Raw genomic sequence first — 22,118 nt, forward strand, 5'->3', positions numbered from 1 at the left:
CCAACTAATTGTATTGTTACTGACACCCACAATGTATGCAACACAATGCAATAAACAGTCAATTGATTGGATGAGATTAATTTTGAAGTCAGATAATAATAAAAATAAAGGAAGATGGAGAGTTTAGAACATTACAAGGGAATGTGTCAAAAGTGACACTTTAATTAATTACTAAATTCTCGTATTAAGAAATTGTTAATGCACACTCTACCCGGAATTCGTGTTCTCTTTTGTTTCCTGCAATGATATTCTAATAAACAGATATGTTATATCCATACTAAACAACAGAAAAAGTGTGCCGCGCCGGGGACCGTTTCTTTTAGTTTATTTTTTAAATTTCGTTACAAGTAAAAAAGATAGCTTGATAAAAACAATAAATAAAAGGGATAACTAGAACGTTTTAATTACGCAAAACGTATTACTACATAATTATGATGTATTATAACGTATTACTACGTAAAACGACTAAAGGCAAACGTCCCAATTGGGACGTTTTCTAGTCTTCACTTTTTGCGCGTTAATAACATATCTGTTTACAGGACATCATTGGTTTTCTGTAATACTCTACGTTGCAGTTAACTATTATCATCTGAGAATTGAATGAAACTGAAGTCAAACAAAAGCTCGGTTCAAGAAATTTTTTTTTTTTTTTTAAACATCACATACATTACTCTGATCCCAATGTAAGTAGCTGAAGCACTTGTGTTATGGAAATCAAAAGTAACGACGGTACCACACACACCCAGACCCAAGACAACATAGAAAACTAATGGTAATCTACATCGACTCGGCCGGGAATCGAACCCGGGACCTCAGAGTGGCGTACCCATGAAAACCGGTGTACACACCACTCGACCACGGAGGTCGTCAGAAATGGTGTATTAGGGAGTGTGTATGTAATGAGGTTGTGTTTGTATGGAGTAGAGTCAGCGGCACTCACGAGGCACTTCCCGAGGCGCGAGTAGCGCGCGGCGTCGTCGAGCTGGTACACGTAGATGAAGTTGTCGCGCGAGCCGATGGCCACCAGTTGGTTGTTGGGCGAGTACTCGATGGTCTGGATCGGCTCCGTGCTGGAAAACGTTTACTTTCTGTTTACTTACTTTTGAGCCTCTACCCATAGATGGCGCCGTATAAGAAAATCCACCTACTCTTATATAAACAACAACAACAACAACAGCCTGTAAATTCGCACTGCTGGGCTAAAGGCCTCCTCTCCTTTTGAGGAGAAGGTTTTTGGAACATATTCCACCACGGTGTTCCAATGCGGGTTGGTGGAATACACATGTGGCAGAATTTCTATGAAATTTGTCACATGCAGGTTTCCTCACGATGTTTTCCTTCACCGCTGAGCACGAGATGAATTATAAAGACAAATTAAGCACATGAATCAGCGGTGCTTGCCTGGGTTTGAACCCGCAATCATCGGTTAAGATGCACGCGTTCTAATCACTGGGCCATTTCGACTCTTATATAAACAATGTGCAACCAAATTTGGGAACTGAGGTGTTATGCCCATTGTTATATTAGCTCAATCGTCCTTCACAACTTCAACAATCAATCAATTGGGTTGTACCTACCCAAGTGATCTTGTTATTTTACTATATAATCTATTTTATTTATTACATAGCTTTCACCATGTTATTGACTGATTGAATTTTTATTCCGTTTCAAGTATTACAACAACAACAACAACAGCCTCTAAATTCCCACTGCTGGGCTAAAGGCCTCCTCTCCCTTTAAGGACAGGGTTTGGAACATATTCCACCACGCTGTTCCAGTGCGGGTTGGTATTAGTTTTTTTGTAATTAAATATTTTTCTCTTCTTGGCTGATACTTTTTTTTTCTTCATGGTATATTTAGTTGAACAGCAGAGTGAATGTCCTCACCCGTCCTGGTGCTGGGCCAGCAGTTCCCGGGTCTGCGGGTCGTAGACCAGCCAGCGGCCCGACACGCAGCCCACTGCTAGCGCGGCGCCGTCGCGCGACCACGCGCAGCACTGCGCGCGCTCCTGCACACACACACAGACGGCTCAGACACACGACGACAAACAACAACAGCCTGTAAATTCCCACTGCTGGGCTAAAGGCCTCCTCTCCCTTTGAGGAGGTTTTGAAACATATTCCACCACGCTGTTCCAATGCGGGTTGGTGGAATGCACGTGTTTCAGAATTTCTAATATTTGTCACATGCAGGTTTCCTCAGGATGTTTTCCTTCACCGCTGAGCACGTGATGAATTATAAAGACAAATTAAGCACATGAAACAGAGGTGCTTGCCTGGGTTTGAACCCGCAATCATCGGTTAAGATGCACCTGCTCGAACCACTGGGCCATCTCGACTCCAGACTTTAGAGGCACGACACCATACGAAAAAATTAGAAGCACTCTGCCTCACAACATTCGGCAAAATATTCACAGACAAACGACTTGCTACAGACATTGCCATACATGTAATCTCATAGGGATGTTTGCAATAAGAGCATGGAGAACTTATACAACGGCAAAATATCTGATTGGCATTTGTGAAGTTGAACTTAAATTGAGTAAGGCGTGGGTGGGCGTGTGTCACATACACATGTGTGTGTGTGTGTGTGTGTGTGTGTGTGTTGCGGACTCACCTCGATGTCCTTGCTCCAGATGGTGGAGTGGCTGAGCGCATCCCACAGCTGCAGTAGGCGGTCCCAGCCCGCCGACGCGAACTGCGGCAGCGTCGGGTGCGCCGCCAGCCCCCACACCTCGTCCACGTGCCCTGCCACACACGGACATTACGAGCTAGCTCCAGTGCACTCATTCGAAATACAACTATATGGTGTACATGTATTTTGTGCAGCGGAGCTGAGTAAAGGTAAGTCGGTGGATTAAGAGTTTTTGCAGTCGTAATGTAGACTGACGAATTCATCAAGCATTATTTGCAAAGTGGTCACCATCACTAACCGACACGGTGTTGTAGAGCAATTTATTTATTGTTAATGCGTGTCATGGTATCCGTATTATACAGATACAGTATTATACGGTTATGTTTTTAAAATAATATGCATGCAAAGTTTCATAATGACTTTTTTTAATTTTTAAGACATTTTTGAGGAAAAAAAAATCTAAAAAATATTGAAATAAATTCGTTTTCCGTCTCGTATTCTTAAATTTGGACCGATAATTATTGTTTAAATATTGGCAAATATCTAGTGTTTAATCGCTTTTATAAAACAAAAGGAAAAAATAGATTTTAATTGATACTTTTTTTTAAATAAATTTTTGAAGTTGCAGTTTTGACAAATTTTGAAAAAAGCTAAAAAAAGCATATGGGGGGTTCATAATACATACGTCGAGTTACCAATTACCCTGTATATGGTGTGGGTGTAGCGAGTGTGGGGGTGTGGTGGTGTAATAGTACGTACCCAGAACGGCAGGCACGAAACCTAGCTGCAGGTCTCCGTGCAGGATGCAGTTGCGGGTAGTGCCCACGAACAGCTGCCCTCCGCGACCCTCCGTCACCACGCGTACTCCACCGTAGTGGCCCTCGATCTGTAGGGTGGTCAGGTACACGTAGTAATATATGCAGCGGGATTTATTTCAACACATAATATATATTTTGACGACCTCCATGGTCGAGTGGTGTGTACACCGGTTTTCATGGGTACGCCACTCTGAGGTCCCGGGTTCAATTCCCGGCCGAGTCGATGTAGATTACCATTAGTTTTCTATGTTGTCTTGGGTCTGGGTGTTTGTGGTACCGTCGTTACTTCTGATTTCCATAACACAAGTGCTTCAGCTACTTACATTGGGATCAGAGTAATGTATGTGATATTGTCTCATATTTATTATTATTATTATTTATTATTTTCTATCATTCATCTATCTCTCATGAGGTACTCTAGTGGCAGAGTGCATTTAGTCAGGGAATCATAGGTTCAATCCCGGGCTTGAGGCAGTAACAATAATGGATGGATATTTTTGTTGAGCCTTAAGAGCAGCGTGACATTCGCTTTTACTTTGCTTTCAAAAGCCACGAAGAGCAGAGATGGCCCAGTGGTTAGAACGCGTGCATCTTAACCGATGATTGCGGGTTCAAACCCAGGCAAGCACCGCTGATTCATGTGCTTAATTTGTCTTTATAATTCATCTCGTGCTCAGCGGTTGTTACATTAAAAATTATTTACATAATTTTAACTTTTTTTTATAATTATATAAAACGTCAAAAAAGTGTCAATTCGCTAAATTCCGTGCCATTGACCCATTTCCCACTTAATTTATAGCGGTGTTGCTAGTATAACGCTTCAACTTGGCATTTTCTAAAATTTTAATTAATAAAATAAATTACATTTATTTTAAAGGTGCATTAAAACAATTATTAAAATAAGATTTTAATCATCCAATTCGTTTGTTGAATTTTATTAGAGGTCATTTCACATCGTTTCAGATTAATTTAGTAGCTGTCTTCCAGTTTAATTGTTAGTTCTTCGATGTAGGTGTCGGAGTCTAGTTATGATAAATTTACTTTGCCTCATTTTTGACTTTTCTTAATTTTAATAATTATTCTAAAATTATTTCCCTGATTTAATTATGGATATAATTCCTTTTTCATTAAGGGTATTTTGGTAGTGATACTGGTCACACTCGCTAACCTTTCAAAGGTTCGTGAACTTTCGATTTCGTTCTTTTTGAATTTTGGAACTATCGGCTTCACACCGAATCCAAACTTTTAATTCGATATACTTAATATATCGGTGAGTTGTCTTAATAATTGAGTTTCTTAATTTGTGGTTGTTTAGTATTCAGTGCTTTAATAGCAGTTATCTTTTCAGAATTTATATTAACAATGAAGTTTTGAAGTTTGACAGAACTTTATATCATGTTTACCGACTCGTAAGAAATTGTAAGTCTTTAATTCTTGTTTTTGGTTAAATGCATTGGTTTACAATTCGAAAAGTCGTAGTCATGTGTAAATTGTGGTTTCCAGTGACCCTTTGAAATGGTTCTCCGGAGTTGAGATCGTCAATTTGTGTAAGCAGAACTTTGAACCTCCAGAAGGTAAATTCGTGCTTACATCTCTCGTTAAAGGTATTTATCATTTGCTTATTTGCTTAACTTATTGAACCTGTATATTTCGTATTACAGGAGGTTTTTTTTTTTTAATCGGATTTACCCACCACGTGGACTTCTTGAATGGAAATATTAAGAGTGAACGGCTGCAGGTTCCTGGTTGAGTGTGCCCAGATAGCGGCTGGTGCAACTCCAAGGACGGCAGGCCTGTTCCCTAAGCCGTTGTCGGTATCCACATGTGGCTGGAAACTTTGGTGATGTACCCCCTTTTAATTATATTATAAATTCCGTTTACACCGGTCTGGCGAACGGTGTATTCTTTCAAACCACATCAATTAATTTATTCGTCAGTGGCGCCTAATTTTCAACCTTAAATTTTAGATTAGTAACATTGAATTTTCAAGCTTGCCTTTTATCCCAAGTGACCCACGCTGAGTCTAGCTGGCATAATTTTATATAATAATCATTATAAGAAGTAACATAAGTAATGAGTAAATTAAGTAATTGGTTGTTTATAATACTATGTTACTGTGCATTAAAAATTTTATAACCTAATATTGTTTCTTTACACCCAAACCACCAGAAAGGTAACAGTGGCACCACAACGGTAGGGGCGTGACTTGGGATAGTCAGTATGTCTGTATTTGCTATATTGAAATAAGGCGTTTGAAAATCAATGTTTAATATTGTTATTGTATAAAAACTATTATAAAGATTTAACAAGTACTATTTTAATAATTATGTCCTTTATTATATGTTTCAAATTAACTTTACAACATTTCATATTGCATTGGTAGTAAATTTTAGGTAAATTATCATACTGTGATATTACTTTAATTATATAATAATTATTACTTTAAGAGGATTAATTTAAATTATTGATGCAATTATAATTTAAACAGGTTTAGTATTAAGTGACTTACATATTATTATATTGTGAAGCCAGCTCGACTTAACTTTTTATTATCAGCATTTAATATGACAATTAATTTTACTTGCACTTTGGACTTTTGCACGTTTAATTTTATCTGAACTTTGATTCAAATTTATTTGTTTTTGAACCTTATTCATATTGTTTGTGTTGTTCTTTAGTATTGCAACTTTTAGGGTTCTGCAAATTTTTGTACTGGTTCAATACAATTTTTTTTTTGTTTTTTACTGAACTTTTTTTCAAATAGTTTTTTTAATTTTGTTTTATATCTATATAAAACCAGTTGTCACATTCATAGCTTACACTTAGAATATTTTTTTTTGGGAAATATTTTTTTTTACATCATGGAAAGGCCTATAGCTTATCACTTACTTAGAAAGGATGAACTTATTTATGAAGTTGAGATAAGGGATGCTAAACCTAAAGGTTCAGTGGAAGAGTTGAGGATTCAGATTCGGGACTTAGTGAATTCAATTCCTGCTGATGAGATTTTAGAAACATCTTTGGATCCAGCCAGCGAGTTTGAAATTATTGATTCTAAACTGGATGAAGTCTTACTCACCTTGTTATCTAAGCCTCAATTTAAAAGTTTTAACCGGTTAAGAGCTATAGCACATCACCTTTTCCTTCGATTTAGCAGGATTGAAGTGGATGTTAATTTATTTTATAAAAAGGAAGAATTGAATGTGAAACTTAAGGATTGTCTTTCGAAAGTGGATAGTTTGTTTCAATCTTTTAGTAAATCTTTTAAAGTCGAGATGGTTCGCGGCAAGAGTAAACCTGGTTTGTTTTGTTTTCGTTGTAGGGTTAAGGGACATGATTTGGGTACTTGTAAGTCTAGGGATATTGTCTGTTTTTGTTGTGGTACTAAGGGCATCACCGTTAAGTCCTGTCTTAATTGTAAATCAGCTGATCCAAAAAACGGATAAGCCTTCCGTCAAACCGTTCCGCTAACTTTGATCCTGACGATTGGCGGAAGTATTTAAAACGAATCTCACTTTTCTTTACTCATAGTGTAGCGGCTATGCAGCGTCCTCCGGATGACATTCGTCCTTATTTGTCGGTTTCTATTTTTGATGAACAGTTTTGTGGTTTATTAGATTCCGGTTCATCTATATCTTATCTTAGGGTCTAATTTGGGTCAATATTTTGTCGGTCAGGGTGTTCAGATGTATGACACATCTGATATTTCTTATATAGCTACGGCTAATGATGCACGTTCCCGTGTGTCAGGTTATTTATTTTTACCGATTACGCTGAAGTCTAAGACTAAGGTAATCAAATTTTATGTTGTCCCTAGTGTGACAACACCTTTAATTTTTGGCGTAGGTTTGGTTTAGCACCAAACTTATTTTTTTTTTATGTAAGCTTTGATTCATCCGAAACGAATGTAGTTTCGGGAGTGAAGTTCTTACATCCCCTTGAGGATTTATCTTCTTCGCAAAGCGTAATTGCGAAGGAGGTGATTAGTAAGTTTGAAGAGGTTTCCTTCGAAAGGAAGGACTTAGGTCGAACGGATGTTATAACACATTCGATCGATACGGGTGATACGGCACCCATTAAGCAACGTTATTATTGCTTGTCTTCTGTACGTCCGGACAGCAGAGAGGAGAGGGGTGTAACATCAGTCCTGACAGTTGGTTTATTAAGGTACGATAGTGTCGTTAGGTATTGCAAAGTGTGAACGTCCGGACAGCAGAGAGGAGAGGGGTGTAACATCAGTCCTGACAGTTGGTTTATTAAGGTATGATAGTGTCGTTAGGTATTGCAAAGTGTCAACGTCTGGACAGCTGAGTTTATTGGTATGAAACATCAGTCCTGACAGTTGGTTTATTATGGTATGGATAGCAGTGTCTTTAGGTTTCGTTTGCGTTCGTTAGGCATCCTTTTATTCCTTTTCCTCACCCTAAAATCCTTATGGAGCGGTTGGTAACTCCTTAAATAAGCCTTAATACTCAGAGCGGATTGTAACTCTGTAAAAATAAGCCTTACGACTCAGAGCGGATTGTAACTCTGCAAAAATAAGCCTTAAAACTATTCCTTCACGTTTGGTGACCGTCCAGTATCAACTTTGTGATGATGTTGTAACTGTTTGGCATCCTTTTATTCCTTTTCCTCACCCTAAAATCCTTATGGAGCGGTTGGTAACTCCTTAAATAAGCCTTAATACTCAGAGCGGATTGTAACTCTGTAAAAATAAGCCTTACGACTCAGAGCGGTTTGTGACTCTGTAAAAATAAGCCTTAAAACTATTCCTTCACGTTTGGTGACCGTCCAGTATCAACTTTATGATGGTGTTGTATCTGTTTGGCATCCTTTTATTCCTTTTCCTCACCCTAAAATCCTTATGGAGCGGTTGGTAACTCCTTAAATAAGCCTTAATACTCAGAGCGGATTGTAACTCTGTAAAAATAAGCCTTACGACTCAGAGCGGTTTGTGACTCTGTAAAAATAAGCCTTAATACTATTCCTTGACATTTTGTCACCTTCCAGTGTCCACTTCTGTGTTTGCGTGGTATCTGTTTGGTTTCCTAATATTCCTTTCCCATCCCATATTACCTAACAAGTGTTGTTGTTCGTCTGGTCAGTAGAGAGTCTTATGCGTGAGTACCATCAGTCCTGACGGTTGGTTTTATTAAGGATAGTTATGTCTGTTGGTTTGTATATTTTCTTTTTTTGTATAGTGTTTTAAGACTGTTAACTTCTCGTGGGTTCGAATAGTTAATTAGTCATATTGTTTTCGCGAATTTTGGTGTCGTGATACTATTTTATAGAGGTTAATGATATTCTCTATTTAGTGGCATAGACTACTAGTAAATTTTTTTTTAAGATGCGTATGAAAAGCATTATTTTTATATTATCTGTGTTAGAGCAGATATTAGTTTTGTTCATGCGTCTGGTTATGCATGCAGCGAAGCTTTTGTTGAGCTTAAGCTCTGGTGGAGTTTATCCTGCACATATCGTGGGAGCTCGGTTTGTTTTATTTGGTTGTAGCCGAATAAATGAGTTGTGGTGAGTAGTAGTTTTCTTAAGTTGGATTTTCCACTTTTTTTGTCATTTTATATTTCACATTTGAAATGTTATTTCAATTAATTATTTGTGTGGTTCGAGGTTCTGAGCTGGAGGGCCAGCTCGAATTTTACTCGTTTATCCTCGCAAAATTCTTCCGGGAGGGGAGGTACTGTTACATTAAAAATTATTTACATAATTTTAACTTTTTTTTATAATTATATAAAACGTCAAAAAAGTGTCAATTCGCTAAATTCCGTGCCATTGACCCATTTCCCACTTAATTTATAGCGGTGTTGCTAGTATAACGCTTCAACTTGGCATTTTCTAAAATTTTAATTAATAAAATAAATTACATTTATTTTAAAGGTGCATTAAAACAATTATTAAAATAAGATTTTAATCATCCAATTCGTTTGTTGAATTTTATTAGAGGTCATTTCACATCGTTTCAGATTAATTTAGTAGCTGTCTTCCAGTTTAATTGTTAGTTCTTCGATGTAGGTGTCGGAGTCTAGTTATGATAAATTTACTTTGCCTCATTTTTGACTTTTCTTAATTTTAATAATTATTCTAAAATTATTTCCCTGATTTAATTATGGATATAATTCCTTTTTCATTAAGGGTATTTTGGTAGTGATACTGGTCACACTCGCTAACCTTTCAAAGGTTCGTGAACTTTCGATTTCGTTCTTTTTGAATTTTGGAACTATCGGCTTCACACCGAATCCAAACTTTTAATTCGATATACTTAATATATCGGTGAGTTGTCTTAATAATTGAGTTTCTTAATTTGTGGTTGTTTAGTATTCAGTGCTTTAATAGCAGTTATCTTTTCAGAATTTATATTAACAATGAAGTTTTGAAGTTTGACAGAACTTTATATCATGTTTACCGACTCGTAAGAAATTGTAAGTCTTTAATTCTTGTTTTTGGTTAAATGCATTGGTTTACAATTCGAAAAGTCGTAGTCATGTGTAAATTGTGGTTTCCAGTGACCCTTTGAAATGGTTCTCCGGAGTTGAGATCGTCAATTTGTGTAAGCAGAACTTTGAACCTCCAGAAGGTAAATTCGTGCTTACATCTCTCGTTAAAGGTATTTATCATTTGCTTATTTGCTTAACTTATTGAACCTGTATATTTCGTATTACAGGAGGTTTTTTTTTTTTAATCGGATTTACCCACCACGTGGACTTCTTGAATGGAAATATTAAGAGTGAACGGCTGCAGGTTCCTGGTTGAGTGTGCCCAGATAGCGGCTGGTGCAACTCCAAGGACGGCAGGCCTGTTCCCTAAGCCGTTGTCGGTATCCACATGTGGCTGGAAACTTTGGTGATGTACCCCCTTTTAATTATATTATAAATTCCGTTTACACCGGTCTGGCGAACGGTGTATTCTTTCAAACCACATCAATTAATTTATTCGTCAGTGGCGCCTAATTTTCAACCTTAAATTTTAGATTAGTAACATTGAATTTTCAAGCTTGCCTTTTATCCCAAGTGACCCACGCTGAGTCTAGCTGGCATAATTTTATATAATAATCATTATAAGAAGTAACATAAGTAATGAGTAAATTAAGTAATTGGTTGTTTATAATACTATGTTACTGTGCATTAAAAATTTTATAACCTAATATTGTTTCTTTACACCCAAACCACCAGAAAGGTAACAGTGGCACCACAACGGTAGGGGCGTGACTTGGGATAGTCAGTATGTCTGTATTTGCTATATTGAAATAAGGCGTTTGAAAATCAATGTTTAATATTGTTATTGTATAAAAACTATTATAAAGATTTAACAAGTACTATTTTAATAATTATGTCCTTTATTATATGTTTCAAATTAACTTTACAACATTTCATATTGCATTGGTAGTAAATTTTAGGTAAATTATCATACTGTGATATTACTTTAATTATATAATAATTATTACTTTAAGAGGATTAATTTAAATTATTGATGCAATTATAATTTAAACAGGTTTAGTATTAAGTGACTTACATATTATTATATTGTGAAGCCAGCTCGACTTAACTTTTTATTATCAGCATTTAATATGACAATTAATTTTACTTGCACTTTGGACTTTTGCACGTTTAATTTTATCTGAACTTTGATTCAAATTTATTTGTTTTTGAACCTTATTCATATTGTTTGTGTTGTTCTTTAGTATTGCAACTTTTAGGGTTCTGCAAATTTTTGTACTGGTTCAATACAATTTTTTTTTTGTTTTTTACTGAACTTTTTTTCAAATAGTTTTTTTAATTTTGTTTTATATCTATATAAAACCAGTTGTCACATTCATAGCTTACACTTAGAATATTTTTTTTTGGGAAATATTTTTTTTTACATCATGGAAAGGCCTATAGCTTATCACTTACTTAGAAAGGATGAACTTATTTATGAAGTTGAGATAAGGGATGCTAAACCTAAAGGTTCAGTGGAAGAGTTGAGGATTCAGATTCGGGACTTAGTGAATTCAATTCCTGCTGATGAGATTTTAGAAACATCTTTGGATCCAGCCAGCGAGTTTGAAATTATTGATTCTAAACTGGATGAAGTCTTACTCACCTTGTTATCTAAGCCTCAATTTAAAAGTTTTAACCGGTTAAGAGCTATAGCACATCACCTTTTCCTTCGATTTAGCAGGATTGAAGTGGATGTTAATTTATTTTATAAAAAGGAAGAATTGAATGTGAAACTTAAGGATTGTCTTTCGAAAGTGGATAGTTTGTTTCAATCTTTTAGTAAATCTTTTAAAGTCGAGATGGTTCGCGGCAAGAGTAAACCTGGTTTGTTTTGTTTTCGTTGTAGGGTTAAGGGACATGATTTGGGTACTTGTAAGTCTAGGGATATTGTCTGTTTTTGTTGTGGTACTAAGGGCATCACCGTTAAGTCCTGTCTTAATTGTAAATCAGCTGATCCAAAAAACGGATAAGCCTTCCGTCAAACCGTTCCGCTAACTTTGATCCTGACGATTGGCGGAAGTATTTAAAACGAATCTCACTTTTCTTTACTCATAGTGTAGCGGCTATGCAGCGTCCTCCGGATGACATTCGTCCTTATTTGTCGGTTTCTATTTTTGATGAACAGTTTTGTGGTTTATTAGATTCCGGTTCATCTATATCTTATCTTAGGGTCTAATTTGGGTCAATATTTTGTCGGTCAGGGTGTTCAGATGTATGACACATCTGATATTTCTTATATAGCTACGGCTAATGATGCACGTTCCCGTGTGTCAGGTTATTTATTTTTACCGATTACGCTGAAGTCTAAGACTAAGGTAATCAAATTTTATGTTGTCCCTAGTGTGACAACACCTTTAATTTTTGGCGTAGGTTTGGTTTAGCACCAAACTTATTTTTTTTTTATGTAAGCTTTGATTCATCCGAAACGAATGTAGTTTCGGGAGTGAAGTTCTTACATCCCCTTGAGGATTTATCTTCTTCGCAAAGCGTAATTGCGAAGGAGGTGATTAGTAAGTTTGAAGAGGTTTCCTTCGAAAGGAAGGACTTAGGTCGAACGGATGTTATAACACATTCGATCGATACGGGTGATACGGCACCCATTAAGCAACGTTATTATTGCTTGTCTTCTGTACGTCCGGACAGCAGAGAGGAGAGGGGTGTAACATCAGTCCTGACAGTTGGTTTATTAAGGTACGATAGTGTCGTTAGGTATTGCAAAGTGTGAACGTCCGGACAGCAGAGAGGAGAGGGGTGTAACATCAGTCCTGACAGTTGGTTTATTAAGGTATGATAGTGTCGTTAGGTATTGCAAAGTGTCAACGTCTGGACAGCTGAGTTTATTGGTATGAAACATCAGTCCTGACAGTTGGTTTATTATGGTATGGATAGCAGTGTCTTTAGGTTTCGTTTGCGTTCGTTAGGCATCCTTTTATTCCTTTTCCTCACCCTAAAATCCTTATGGAGCGGTTGGTAACTCCTTAAATAAGCCTTAATACTCAGAGCGGATTGTAACTCTGTAAAAATAAGCCTTACGACTCAGAGCGGATTGTAACTCTGCAAAAATAAGCCTTAAAACTATTCCTTCACGTTTGGTGACCGTCCAGTATCAACTTTGTGATGATGTTGTAACTGTTTGGCATCCTTTTATTCCTTTTCCTCACCCTAAAATCCTTATGGAGCGGTTGGTAACTCCTTAAATAAGCCTTAATACTCAGAGCGGATTGTAACTCTGTAAAAATAAGCCTTACGACTCAGAGCGGTTTGTGACTCTGTAAAAATAAGCCTTAAAACTATTCCTTCACGTTTGGTGACCGTCCAGTATCAACTTTATGATGGTGTTGTATCTGTTTGGCATCCTTTTATTCCTTTTCCTCACCCTAAAATCCTTATGGAGCGGTTGGTAACTCCTTAAATAAGCCTTAATACTCAGAGCGGATTGTAACTCTGTAAAAATAAGCCTTACGACTCAGAGCGGTTTGTGACTCTGTAAAAATAAGCCTTAATACTATTCCTTGACATTTTGTCACCTTCCAGTGTCCACTTCTGTGTTTGCGTGGTATCTGTTTGGTTTCCTAATATTCCTTTCCCATCCCATATTACCTAACAAGTGTTGTTGTTCGTCTGGTCAGTAGAGAGTCTTATGCGTGAGTACCATCAGTCCTGACGGTTGGTTTTATTAAGGATAGTTATGTCTGTTGGTTTGTATATTTTCTTTTTTTGTATAGTGTTTTAAGACTGTTAACTTCTCGTGGGTTCGAATAGTTAATTAGTCATATTGTTTTCGCGAATTTTGGTGTCGTGATACTATTTTATAGAGGTTAATGATATTCTCTATTTAGTGGCATAGACTACTAGTAAATTTTTTTTTAAGATGCGTATGAAAAGCATTATTTTTATATTATCTGTGTTAGAGCAGATATTAGTTTTGTTCATGCGTCTGGTTATGCATGCAGCGAAGCTTTTGTTGAGCTTAAGCTCTGGTGGAGTTTATCCTGCACATATCGTGGGAGCTCGGTTTGTTTTATTTGGTTGTAGCCGAATAAATGAGTTGTGGTGAGTAGTAGTTTTCTTAAGTTGGATTTTCCACTTTTTTTGTCATTTTATATTTCACATTTGAAATGTTATTTCAATTAATTATTTGTGTGGTTCGAGGTTCTGAGCTGGAGGGCCAGCTCGAATTTTACTCGTTTATCCTCGCAAAATTCTTCCGGGAGGGGAGGTACTGTTACATTAAAAATTATTTACATAATTTTAACTTTTTTTTATAATTATATAAAACGTCAAAAAAGTGTCAATTCGCTAAATTCCGTGCCATTGACCCATTTCCCACTTAATTTATAGCGGTGTTGCTAGTATAACGCTTCAACTTGGCATTTTCTAAAATTTTAATTAATAAAATAAATTACATTTATTTTAAAGGTGCATTAAAACAATTATTAAAATAAGATTTTAATCATCCAATTCGTTTGTTGAATTTTATTAGAGGTCATTTCACATCGTTTCAGATTAATTTAGTAGCTGTCTTCCAGTTTAATTGTTAGTTCTTCGATGTAGGTGTCGGAGTCTAGTTATGATAAATTTACTTTGCCTCATTTTTGACTTTTCTTAATTTTAATAATTATTCTAAAATTATTTCCCTGATTTAATTATGGATATAATTCCTTTTTCATTAAGGGTATTTTGGTAGTGATACTGGTCACACTCGCTAACCTTTCAAAGGTTCGTGAACTTTCGATTTCGTTCTTTTTGAATTTTGGAACTATCGGCTTCACACCGAATCCAAACTTTTAATTCGATATACTTAATATATCGGTGAGTTGTCTTAATAATTGAGTTTCTTAATTTGTGGTTGTTTAGTATTCAGTGCTTTAATAGCAGTTATCTTTTCAGAATTTATATTAACAATGAAGTTTTGAAGTTTGACAGAACTTTATATCATGTTTACCGACTCGTAAGAAATTGTAAGTCTTTAATTCTTGTTTTTGGTTAAATGCATTGGTTTACAATTCGAAAAGTCGTAGTCATGTGTAAATTGTGGTTTCCAGTGACCCTTTGAAATGGTTCTCCGGAGTTGAGATCGTCAATTTGTGTAAGCAGAACTTTGAACCTCCAGAAGGTAAATTCGTGCTTACATCTCTCGTTAAAGGTATTTATCATTTGCTTATTTGCTTAACTTATTGAACCTGTATATTTCGTATTACAGGAGGTTTTTTTTTTTTAATCGGATTTACCCACCACGTGGACTTCTTGAATGGAAATATTAAGAGTGAACGGCTGCAGGTTCCTGGTTGAGTGTGCCCAGATAGCGGCTGGTGCAACTCCAAGGACGGCAGGCCTGTTCCCTAAGCCGTTGTCGGTATCCACATGTGGCTGGAAACTTTGGTGATGTACCCCCTTTTAATTATATTATAAATTCCGTTTACACCGGTCTGGCGAACGGTGTATTCTTTCAAACCACATCAATTAATTTATTCGTCAGTGGCGCCTAATTTTCAACCTTAAATTTTAGATTAGTAACATTGAATTTTCAAGCTTGCCTTTTATCCCAAGTGACCCACGCTGAGTCTAGCTGGCATAATTTTATATAATAATCATTATAAGAAGTAACATAAGTAATGAGTAAATTAAGTAATTGGTTGTTTATAATACTATGTTACTGTGCATTAAAAATTTTATAACCTAATATTGTTTCTTTACACCCAAACCACCAGAAAGGTAACACGGTGAAGGAAAACATCGTGAGGAAACCTGCATGTGACAAATTTCATACAAATTCTGCTACATGTGTATTCCACCAACCCGCATTGGAACAGCGTGGTGGAATATGTTCCAAACCTTCTCCTCAAAGGGAGAGGAGGCCTTTAGCCCAGCAGTGGGAATTTACAGGCTGTTACTTTACTTTACTTTTTTTTCAAAAGCCATAAACCCAGCCGTGTTCTTATGGGTGAGTGAATGGTACAACTGACCACGCTCTCGGTGCCGGTGGCGGTGAGGTCGGCGTCGAAGAGCACGAGGCGGCCGTCCTTGCCGCCGCCCGACACCAGCCCGCCGTCCTTGAGGCCGCACAGCGAGAACACGGCGCCCTCGTGCACGCCGCGCAGTTGCCGCGCCGCCGTGTTGGTGCCGCGCGCCCACAGCGTCACGTTGCCGCTCGAGTCGCCCGACAGCACGTCGCCTGCGCACCGCGCTCCACAATTACATTGCATTTCCATTTTGTTTTTTTTTTTATGGTTTAGTTTGGCGGACGAGCATATGGGCCACCTGATGGTAAGTGGTAACCATCACTCAGCGGGATCGAACTATCATGCTACAATTTTTTATGGTATAGGTTGGCGGACGAGCATATGGGTCACCATCACCCATAGACAAAGACGCTGTAAGAAATATTAAATATTTCTTACATCGTTAATGTGCCACTAACCTTGAGAACTAAGATTTTAAGTTATGTCCCTTGTGCCTGTAGTTACACTGGCTCACTCACCCTTCAGACCGGAACACAACAATACTGAATACTGTTATTTGGCGGTAGAATAACTGATGAGTGGGTGGTACCTACCCAGACGGGCTTGCACAAAGCCCTACCACCAAGTGTAGGTGCTTCCATAGTATCAACTGGCCTTTCAGCGTTTAATTAGATTAATAGGCTATTTGACTATTTTAAAATTCATTTTATATTATTTAGTAGATGTTAAGGAACCCAGTAAAAGTAGATTTTTTTACTCTAGTACATATTTGCGGAAAACTATCATATTAAAAATTCCATATTTAAATAACGCGCGAAAACGCTACTTGGACAATATGGCGCTGCAAAGGGGTCGGTGACGTCACTTTGCTGTATTTTAATCTGTGGTACATATAGTAGAAAAGCAAGGTTTACAAGAAAGTGACTTCATCATAAGCTCGGCCAATCAGGAGCGTTTTTTGTCACGTGACAAACGTTTGAAAAAATGCATTTTTATTTATTGAATTTTGAATAAATTAAGTATTATTTTCAAGTTTCGTTAGTAAATAACCATTTTTAAACTCATAATCTACACTGATTACAATAATTCACAATTTATTTTTCGCATTGTCAAATAGCCTATTGTCGAGCTGAATGAGGCATTATAGGCCCATTTGATGTTTTACAGAAGCTACTGATAGAGCCACTTACCATTATTATTGAACGCGAGGCACGTAACATATTTCGGCTTGTCTCGGGTCTCGAAGATCCCCATTCGCTTGTAGAGTACGTTGGAGGCGTCGAGCGTCCAGAAGGCGATGTGACCCTTTCCGCAGGTGACGATTTGGTTACGATCGAGTGGATGGAACTCCACTGCCACTACTGTATCCACTGAGCACTGAGAGATAATATAAACATAATTACTTTTATTTAGCAGCATTTTTGAAGCCCTGTAAAAAATCTGTGTGCTATGAAAGTAAATGAGTCTAGATGGCCCAGTGGTTAGAACGCGTGCATCTTAACCGATGATTGTGGGTTAAAATCCAGGCAAGCACCGCTGATTTATGTGCTTAATTTGTCTTTATAATTCATCTCGTACTCGGTGGTGAAGGAAAACAATATGAGGAAACCTGCATGTGACAAATTTCATAGAAATTCTGCCACATGTGTATTTCACCAACCCGCATTGGAACAGCGTGGTGGAATATGTTCCAAACCTTCTCCTCTAAGGGAGAGGAGGCCTTTAGCCCAGCAGTGGGAATTTACAGGCTGTTGTTGTTGATGAAAGTAAACATTATGACATGTGTGTCTAAAGAAGAGAAGACAGTGATAAATTGGTCTCGCAACGGAGCGCGCACCTTGGTCTCGGCCAGGCAGTGGCCCTTGTCGCCGCGCTGCCACTCCCACACGGAGATGACGTGGTCGGGCCCGTCGTCCACGCAGGCGAGCAGCGCGCCGCCGTCCGCGCGCGAGAAGGCCACGCCCGCCGCCGCGCGCTCCAGCGTGCCCGCGCCCACCACGGCCAGCGTGGCCAGCGACACTGAGTTCCACACGCGCACGTGCGGCTGCGGGCAGAGACGACCTCTTTACTCAAGCTATTTATGCGGCGAGTAGATGGGCACCACTGTCCAATCCTTACATCGCCGATGCGCCATCAGTCTTGGAAGCTAAAATGTTGTGCCATTTTTGCACGTAGTTGTATTACACTAGGTATTATTTTTTGGTAGTAGAATGTCTAATGATTAAGTGTTACCTACCCATGCGCTCACGCAGAACCTTACCACCGACTAAAATATGTAAAAAATGGTATCTAGTATATGTCAAGGAACGACAATTAAAATTTGGCAAGTAGTGCTAAAACTGAGTCTACTCGCAAATCAAATAACATACGGTCAAATGTAATTTACTTCTTATCAGCGGCATTTCTACATTCGGTAACAATTGTTCAAGATTAAATTATTTACCCGGTCTCTAATGTAATTTAACATCTTCACTGTATCGCTTGTTTGTCTGTAAATACTTACATACAAACTAATGAGTTATCATCGTTGGATGTTAATATCTGATGTTTGATCTTTAATACATCATATAAAATCTAATTCCAGTCCCTAAGTATCGATAGTCATGGTCACAATGCCGAGATGCGGGTTCCAACCTGAACGAATACCACTCAACTGTTATGTGTTTAATTTGTGTTTATTATCCATCTCGTGCTCGTAATGAGGAACATATACTTATTGGAGGTCTTAGCCTAACAGTGGAACATTTACATTCCAATACTCACCCTCGCGTCGAGTCGATCATGGCCAGCGCACTGTCCTGTGGCGATAATTAACTTGTTGGGGTGCACAGCGAGGCATTTCACGTCGTCCGTATGGCCGGTGTAGTGCCTCTGACACTGCTCATCCACGTTGAACAGTACCACCACTGCTGCCACGAAGTACACTATTTCCCCCGTCGGTAGTAGATAAAGGTTGTTGCGGCAGTCTTTCCCTCTGAAAAATATCAATTAATCCATAATTTCATAATGAATTTCAGCATTTTTCTGATAATTATTTATACATATACGAATATACATGTTAGTATTAGTATATACATATATACTAATGTATGTATATATGTATATGCTAATATTATGAACGTCTAAGTTTACTAGTTTATTGTCTGTTATGCAACGAGTTATAGTTTTTTTTAAATACTTTCTTCTGGAAAATGTACAGGAAGTCAGGAACTAACTTTACGGGTAAAAGGAAGCGGTAGGTACATGAAAAATTGTATACAATTCAAAACAAGGGTTACATGATTTATTATTGCAAAGTGCTCAGGATATTGATCTTCTTTTTGAGTAAAAATATTATTTCTTCCACAAGTTATACACAAAATACATTTAAGATTGTGATCCTTCTTCAAAGTGTGAAAACGTATCAGAAAGAGAATCTTACAACGCAAAACCTTATAGGCAAATTATTAAGGCTGCCTCCTAGAGACACGACATAAATATACTCATTTAATATTAGAAGCTCAATATAAATATATCTTAAAAGTGTTTTGCTGTCGAAACGTTTGGCCCTTGGAGTAGTGGTGCAAAAAGCTTCATCAAAAGAACAACACCTCGCCTCATTGCCTCCACTGGTGACAGGAGGGCTGGTTCGTTTTTTGCCCAGAGGATCGGAATTGCGATTCAACGGGGAAATGCTGCTAGCATTCTTGCCACCATTACACGCGGTCAAGATTTATACAGTAACTAGTTTTAGTTCATATTTGTAGATATATATTTATTTATTTAAGCATTTAATGTTGTTAATTCTTATGTTAATAAATTATTATTTACATTAAAAGTGTTTGTTGTGATATTTCGAAACGCGCCACAATGAAAAGCCTCGTTTCCTTTCATTGTGAGCAGTAACCTGATGCACCGCGATCCGTCAAACCGCAATCATCTGAATTACACAGTTGGGCACTCAAGTGTGAAGCGGCCTTGAAGTACGTGATCCGTGAGCCGCGGATGCAACGTCACGAAATAATGGAAAGACCGCCAGAACAGCTTCATTGGTCAATTGATTTTAACTTGTTTGAGAAAAATATTAGACGATTTACTTTGCGTCTTGACTTAGGGGACTAAAATGTGACCGTAGTCGCCCGCCACTTCACTTGCGTTTTAGGGTTTTGTTTGTCACGTGTTAACCAAATAAGTAGCGAACTTAAACTCCAAGAAAGGTCATAATTTTGGAGTTCAAGTTATCTACCAATATTATCATACCAAATATCATTAAATTTAGTTCATTGGTTTGGTCGTGAAAGAGAGACAGACAGACAGAGTTTCACATTTATAGTATTGATATATATTTCGATCACAAGAGGTTAAACAATACTTGACATCGAATTGACACGATATAAGTAGTCAACTTGAATATCCTTGGAAAGTCTACGAAATTCATTTTGGTTTTGCGATTTAATTGGAATAGTGCTGTATAATAAATAAAGATATATTAATGAAGAACTTTTTGAGGGTAGTGCACAATTGACTTGAACTATTAGCGAATAGCGAAAAAGTAAATAAATCATTCTTCGATTGCAACAGGCTATAGTGGTTTTTGTTTTGTTTTAAAATGTTATTTTTTAAAGGGCGCCTATTTTAGCCCCTTTTTCACAGGTTTAAATGTTTGAAAACCCTGTATTCAATTTGACTGTCATTAAATTTTACAGGTGCAAAACCTTTGTGCGTTTTCAGTGTTTTAAAATTGTTTGTGTAAGAGAAAGTAATATATATTTTCAAAATAAGAAAGTTACTGGTTATTTTTTGGTTTCGCTTATATGTCATACATATTACTATAAAATATATTTAGTGGAACTTTTACACGAGGCTTTCGTAATTATGAATGGATTATATAATATAATGTAAGTTACTTTTTGAGATCAATTTCATTTTAATCACTTCGATGTTTTGACATCAATTCATGGAAACACGGAAATGTCAAAGGCGTAACTAAGATAAAACCTCCATAGAAAATGTTATTGAATTTAACAACTAATGACACTTTAAATTTTCAAAAAAATTGGTAACACTAATTAAAAAAAAAATAAGAAAATTAGACATTCCAAATTTGAAAATTTACCGACATCAATTATGTCATATAGTCTATAACTCATATTAAGGTTTTATCTAAGGAGGTGTGTCTTTGAAATGTTATCCTAAATTCTGCAACTTTCAATTGACTCACTCACTGAGTCACAAGACCGATTGACTGAAATATATCTTTGCTAACACGATCAGTTAACTGATACGGTATTTTTTGACAAATCCATAATTGGCAGAACAAGTGGGCGGTAATCGTTACTCGTACAATTCGAAGTAAACGCGATTGGAAAATTGCCTGACATTATTGGAGTTCAACTGGTCAGTTTAGAAACAAATGTCGGATTAATTGCCTTATTTGTGTTACGAAACAGTTTTAATTAGTTTATGGGCCATTTATTACGTAAGAAGATTTAGAGAGGGAGGGGTTTACCATGTCTTATGTTCTTACAGTATTAAGAAATATGAAAAATAATAAATAATAAAGGATATGAAGGAGTTTCGATAGTTCTAACATAAGGTAAAAAAATGCGCAAAGTTAAATGTAATGTAAGTATGTTTTAAGTTTAGTTCTGTGCATAAATATTAAACAGTGGGGAGGGCGTCGGCCTATTCGTATTTTTTTATATATAAAGGGGGGAAGGGGTCAAAAACAAGCGAAAATAGTATTGTGTAATAAATGAGTGGAATAAGAATAAGGGATTATTCTGTATAATAAATCTAGTTTACAGATTATGACACTGATTGTCACGTTACCATGTTTTTTAGTCTGTGGTCCTTCTTGATGATTAGAAATTATGACAAAAATAATGTATGGCATAAAAGAAAGATTAAAAAGCAATACTGAAGTATTTTAACATATTATTGCCACGTATGATTTTCGACGTTACCATTGATTCCTAAACAAAAATAAATAACTGTTAATAATTCCAATACGAACACGATTCGAGCCTGTGAATTTTCGATTAAACTCCGTTAACTGACTGGGTAGTTATGTCATTTCTGATAATTGTACTATGTAATTAGTTAATTAACTTTTAACATAGTTAAAATAAAGAGCTCTTTATAAAATAAATAACGAAATATGGGCTCGGCTGTAACCTTCGCGTGTTATCTAGACGAATCGATAAACCTCATTAATATAAAACACACGT

General features: G+C 37.0%; 1 protein-coding gene across 4 annotated transcripts in view; it reads right to left on the reverse strand.

The window, feature by feature from the left end:
• LOC124535842 (echinoderm microtubule-associated protein-like 2) overlaps positions 1 to 22,118 on the reverse strand; it is an 85,930-nt gene that overhangs the window by 5,200 nt on the left and 58,612 nt on the right. For all 4 annotated transcript variants that reach the window (XM_047112229.1, XM_047112228.1, XM_047112231.1 and 1 more), the window contains 8 exons: positions 18,673 to 18,883; positions 17,747 to 17,953; positions 17,100 to 17,286; positions 15,913 to 16,121; positions 3,394 to 3,520; positions 2,617 to 2,747; positions 1,887 to 2,008; positions 941 to 1,070 (listed from right to left, as the gene is read on the reverse strand). In XM_047112229.1, coding sequence (XP_046968185.1) covers positions 941 to 1,070; positions 1,887 to 2,008; positions 2,617 to 2,747; positions 3,394 to 3,520; positions 15,913 to 16,121; positions 17,100 to 17,286; positions 17,747 to 17,953; positions 18,673 to 18,883 — 1,324 coding nt within the window. The remainder of the gene's footprint in view (positions 1 to 940; positions 1,071 to 1,886; positions 2,009 to 2,616; positions 2,748 to 3,393; positions 3,521 to 15,912; positions 16,122 to 17,099; positions 17,287 to 17,746; positions 17,954 to 18,672; positions 18,884 to 22,118) is intronic.

The sequence above is a fragment of the Vanessa cardui genome, chromosome 15 (assembly GCF_905220365.1).
Source record: "Vanessa cardui chromosome 15, ilVanCard2.1, whole genome shotgun sequence".
Classification (NCBI taxonomy): Eukaryota; Metazoa; Arthropoda; class Insecta; order Lepidoptera; family Nymphalidae; genus Vanessa; species Vanessa cardui.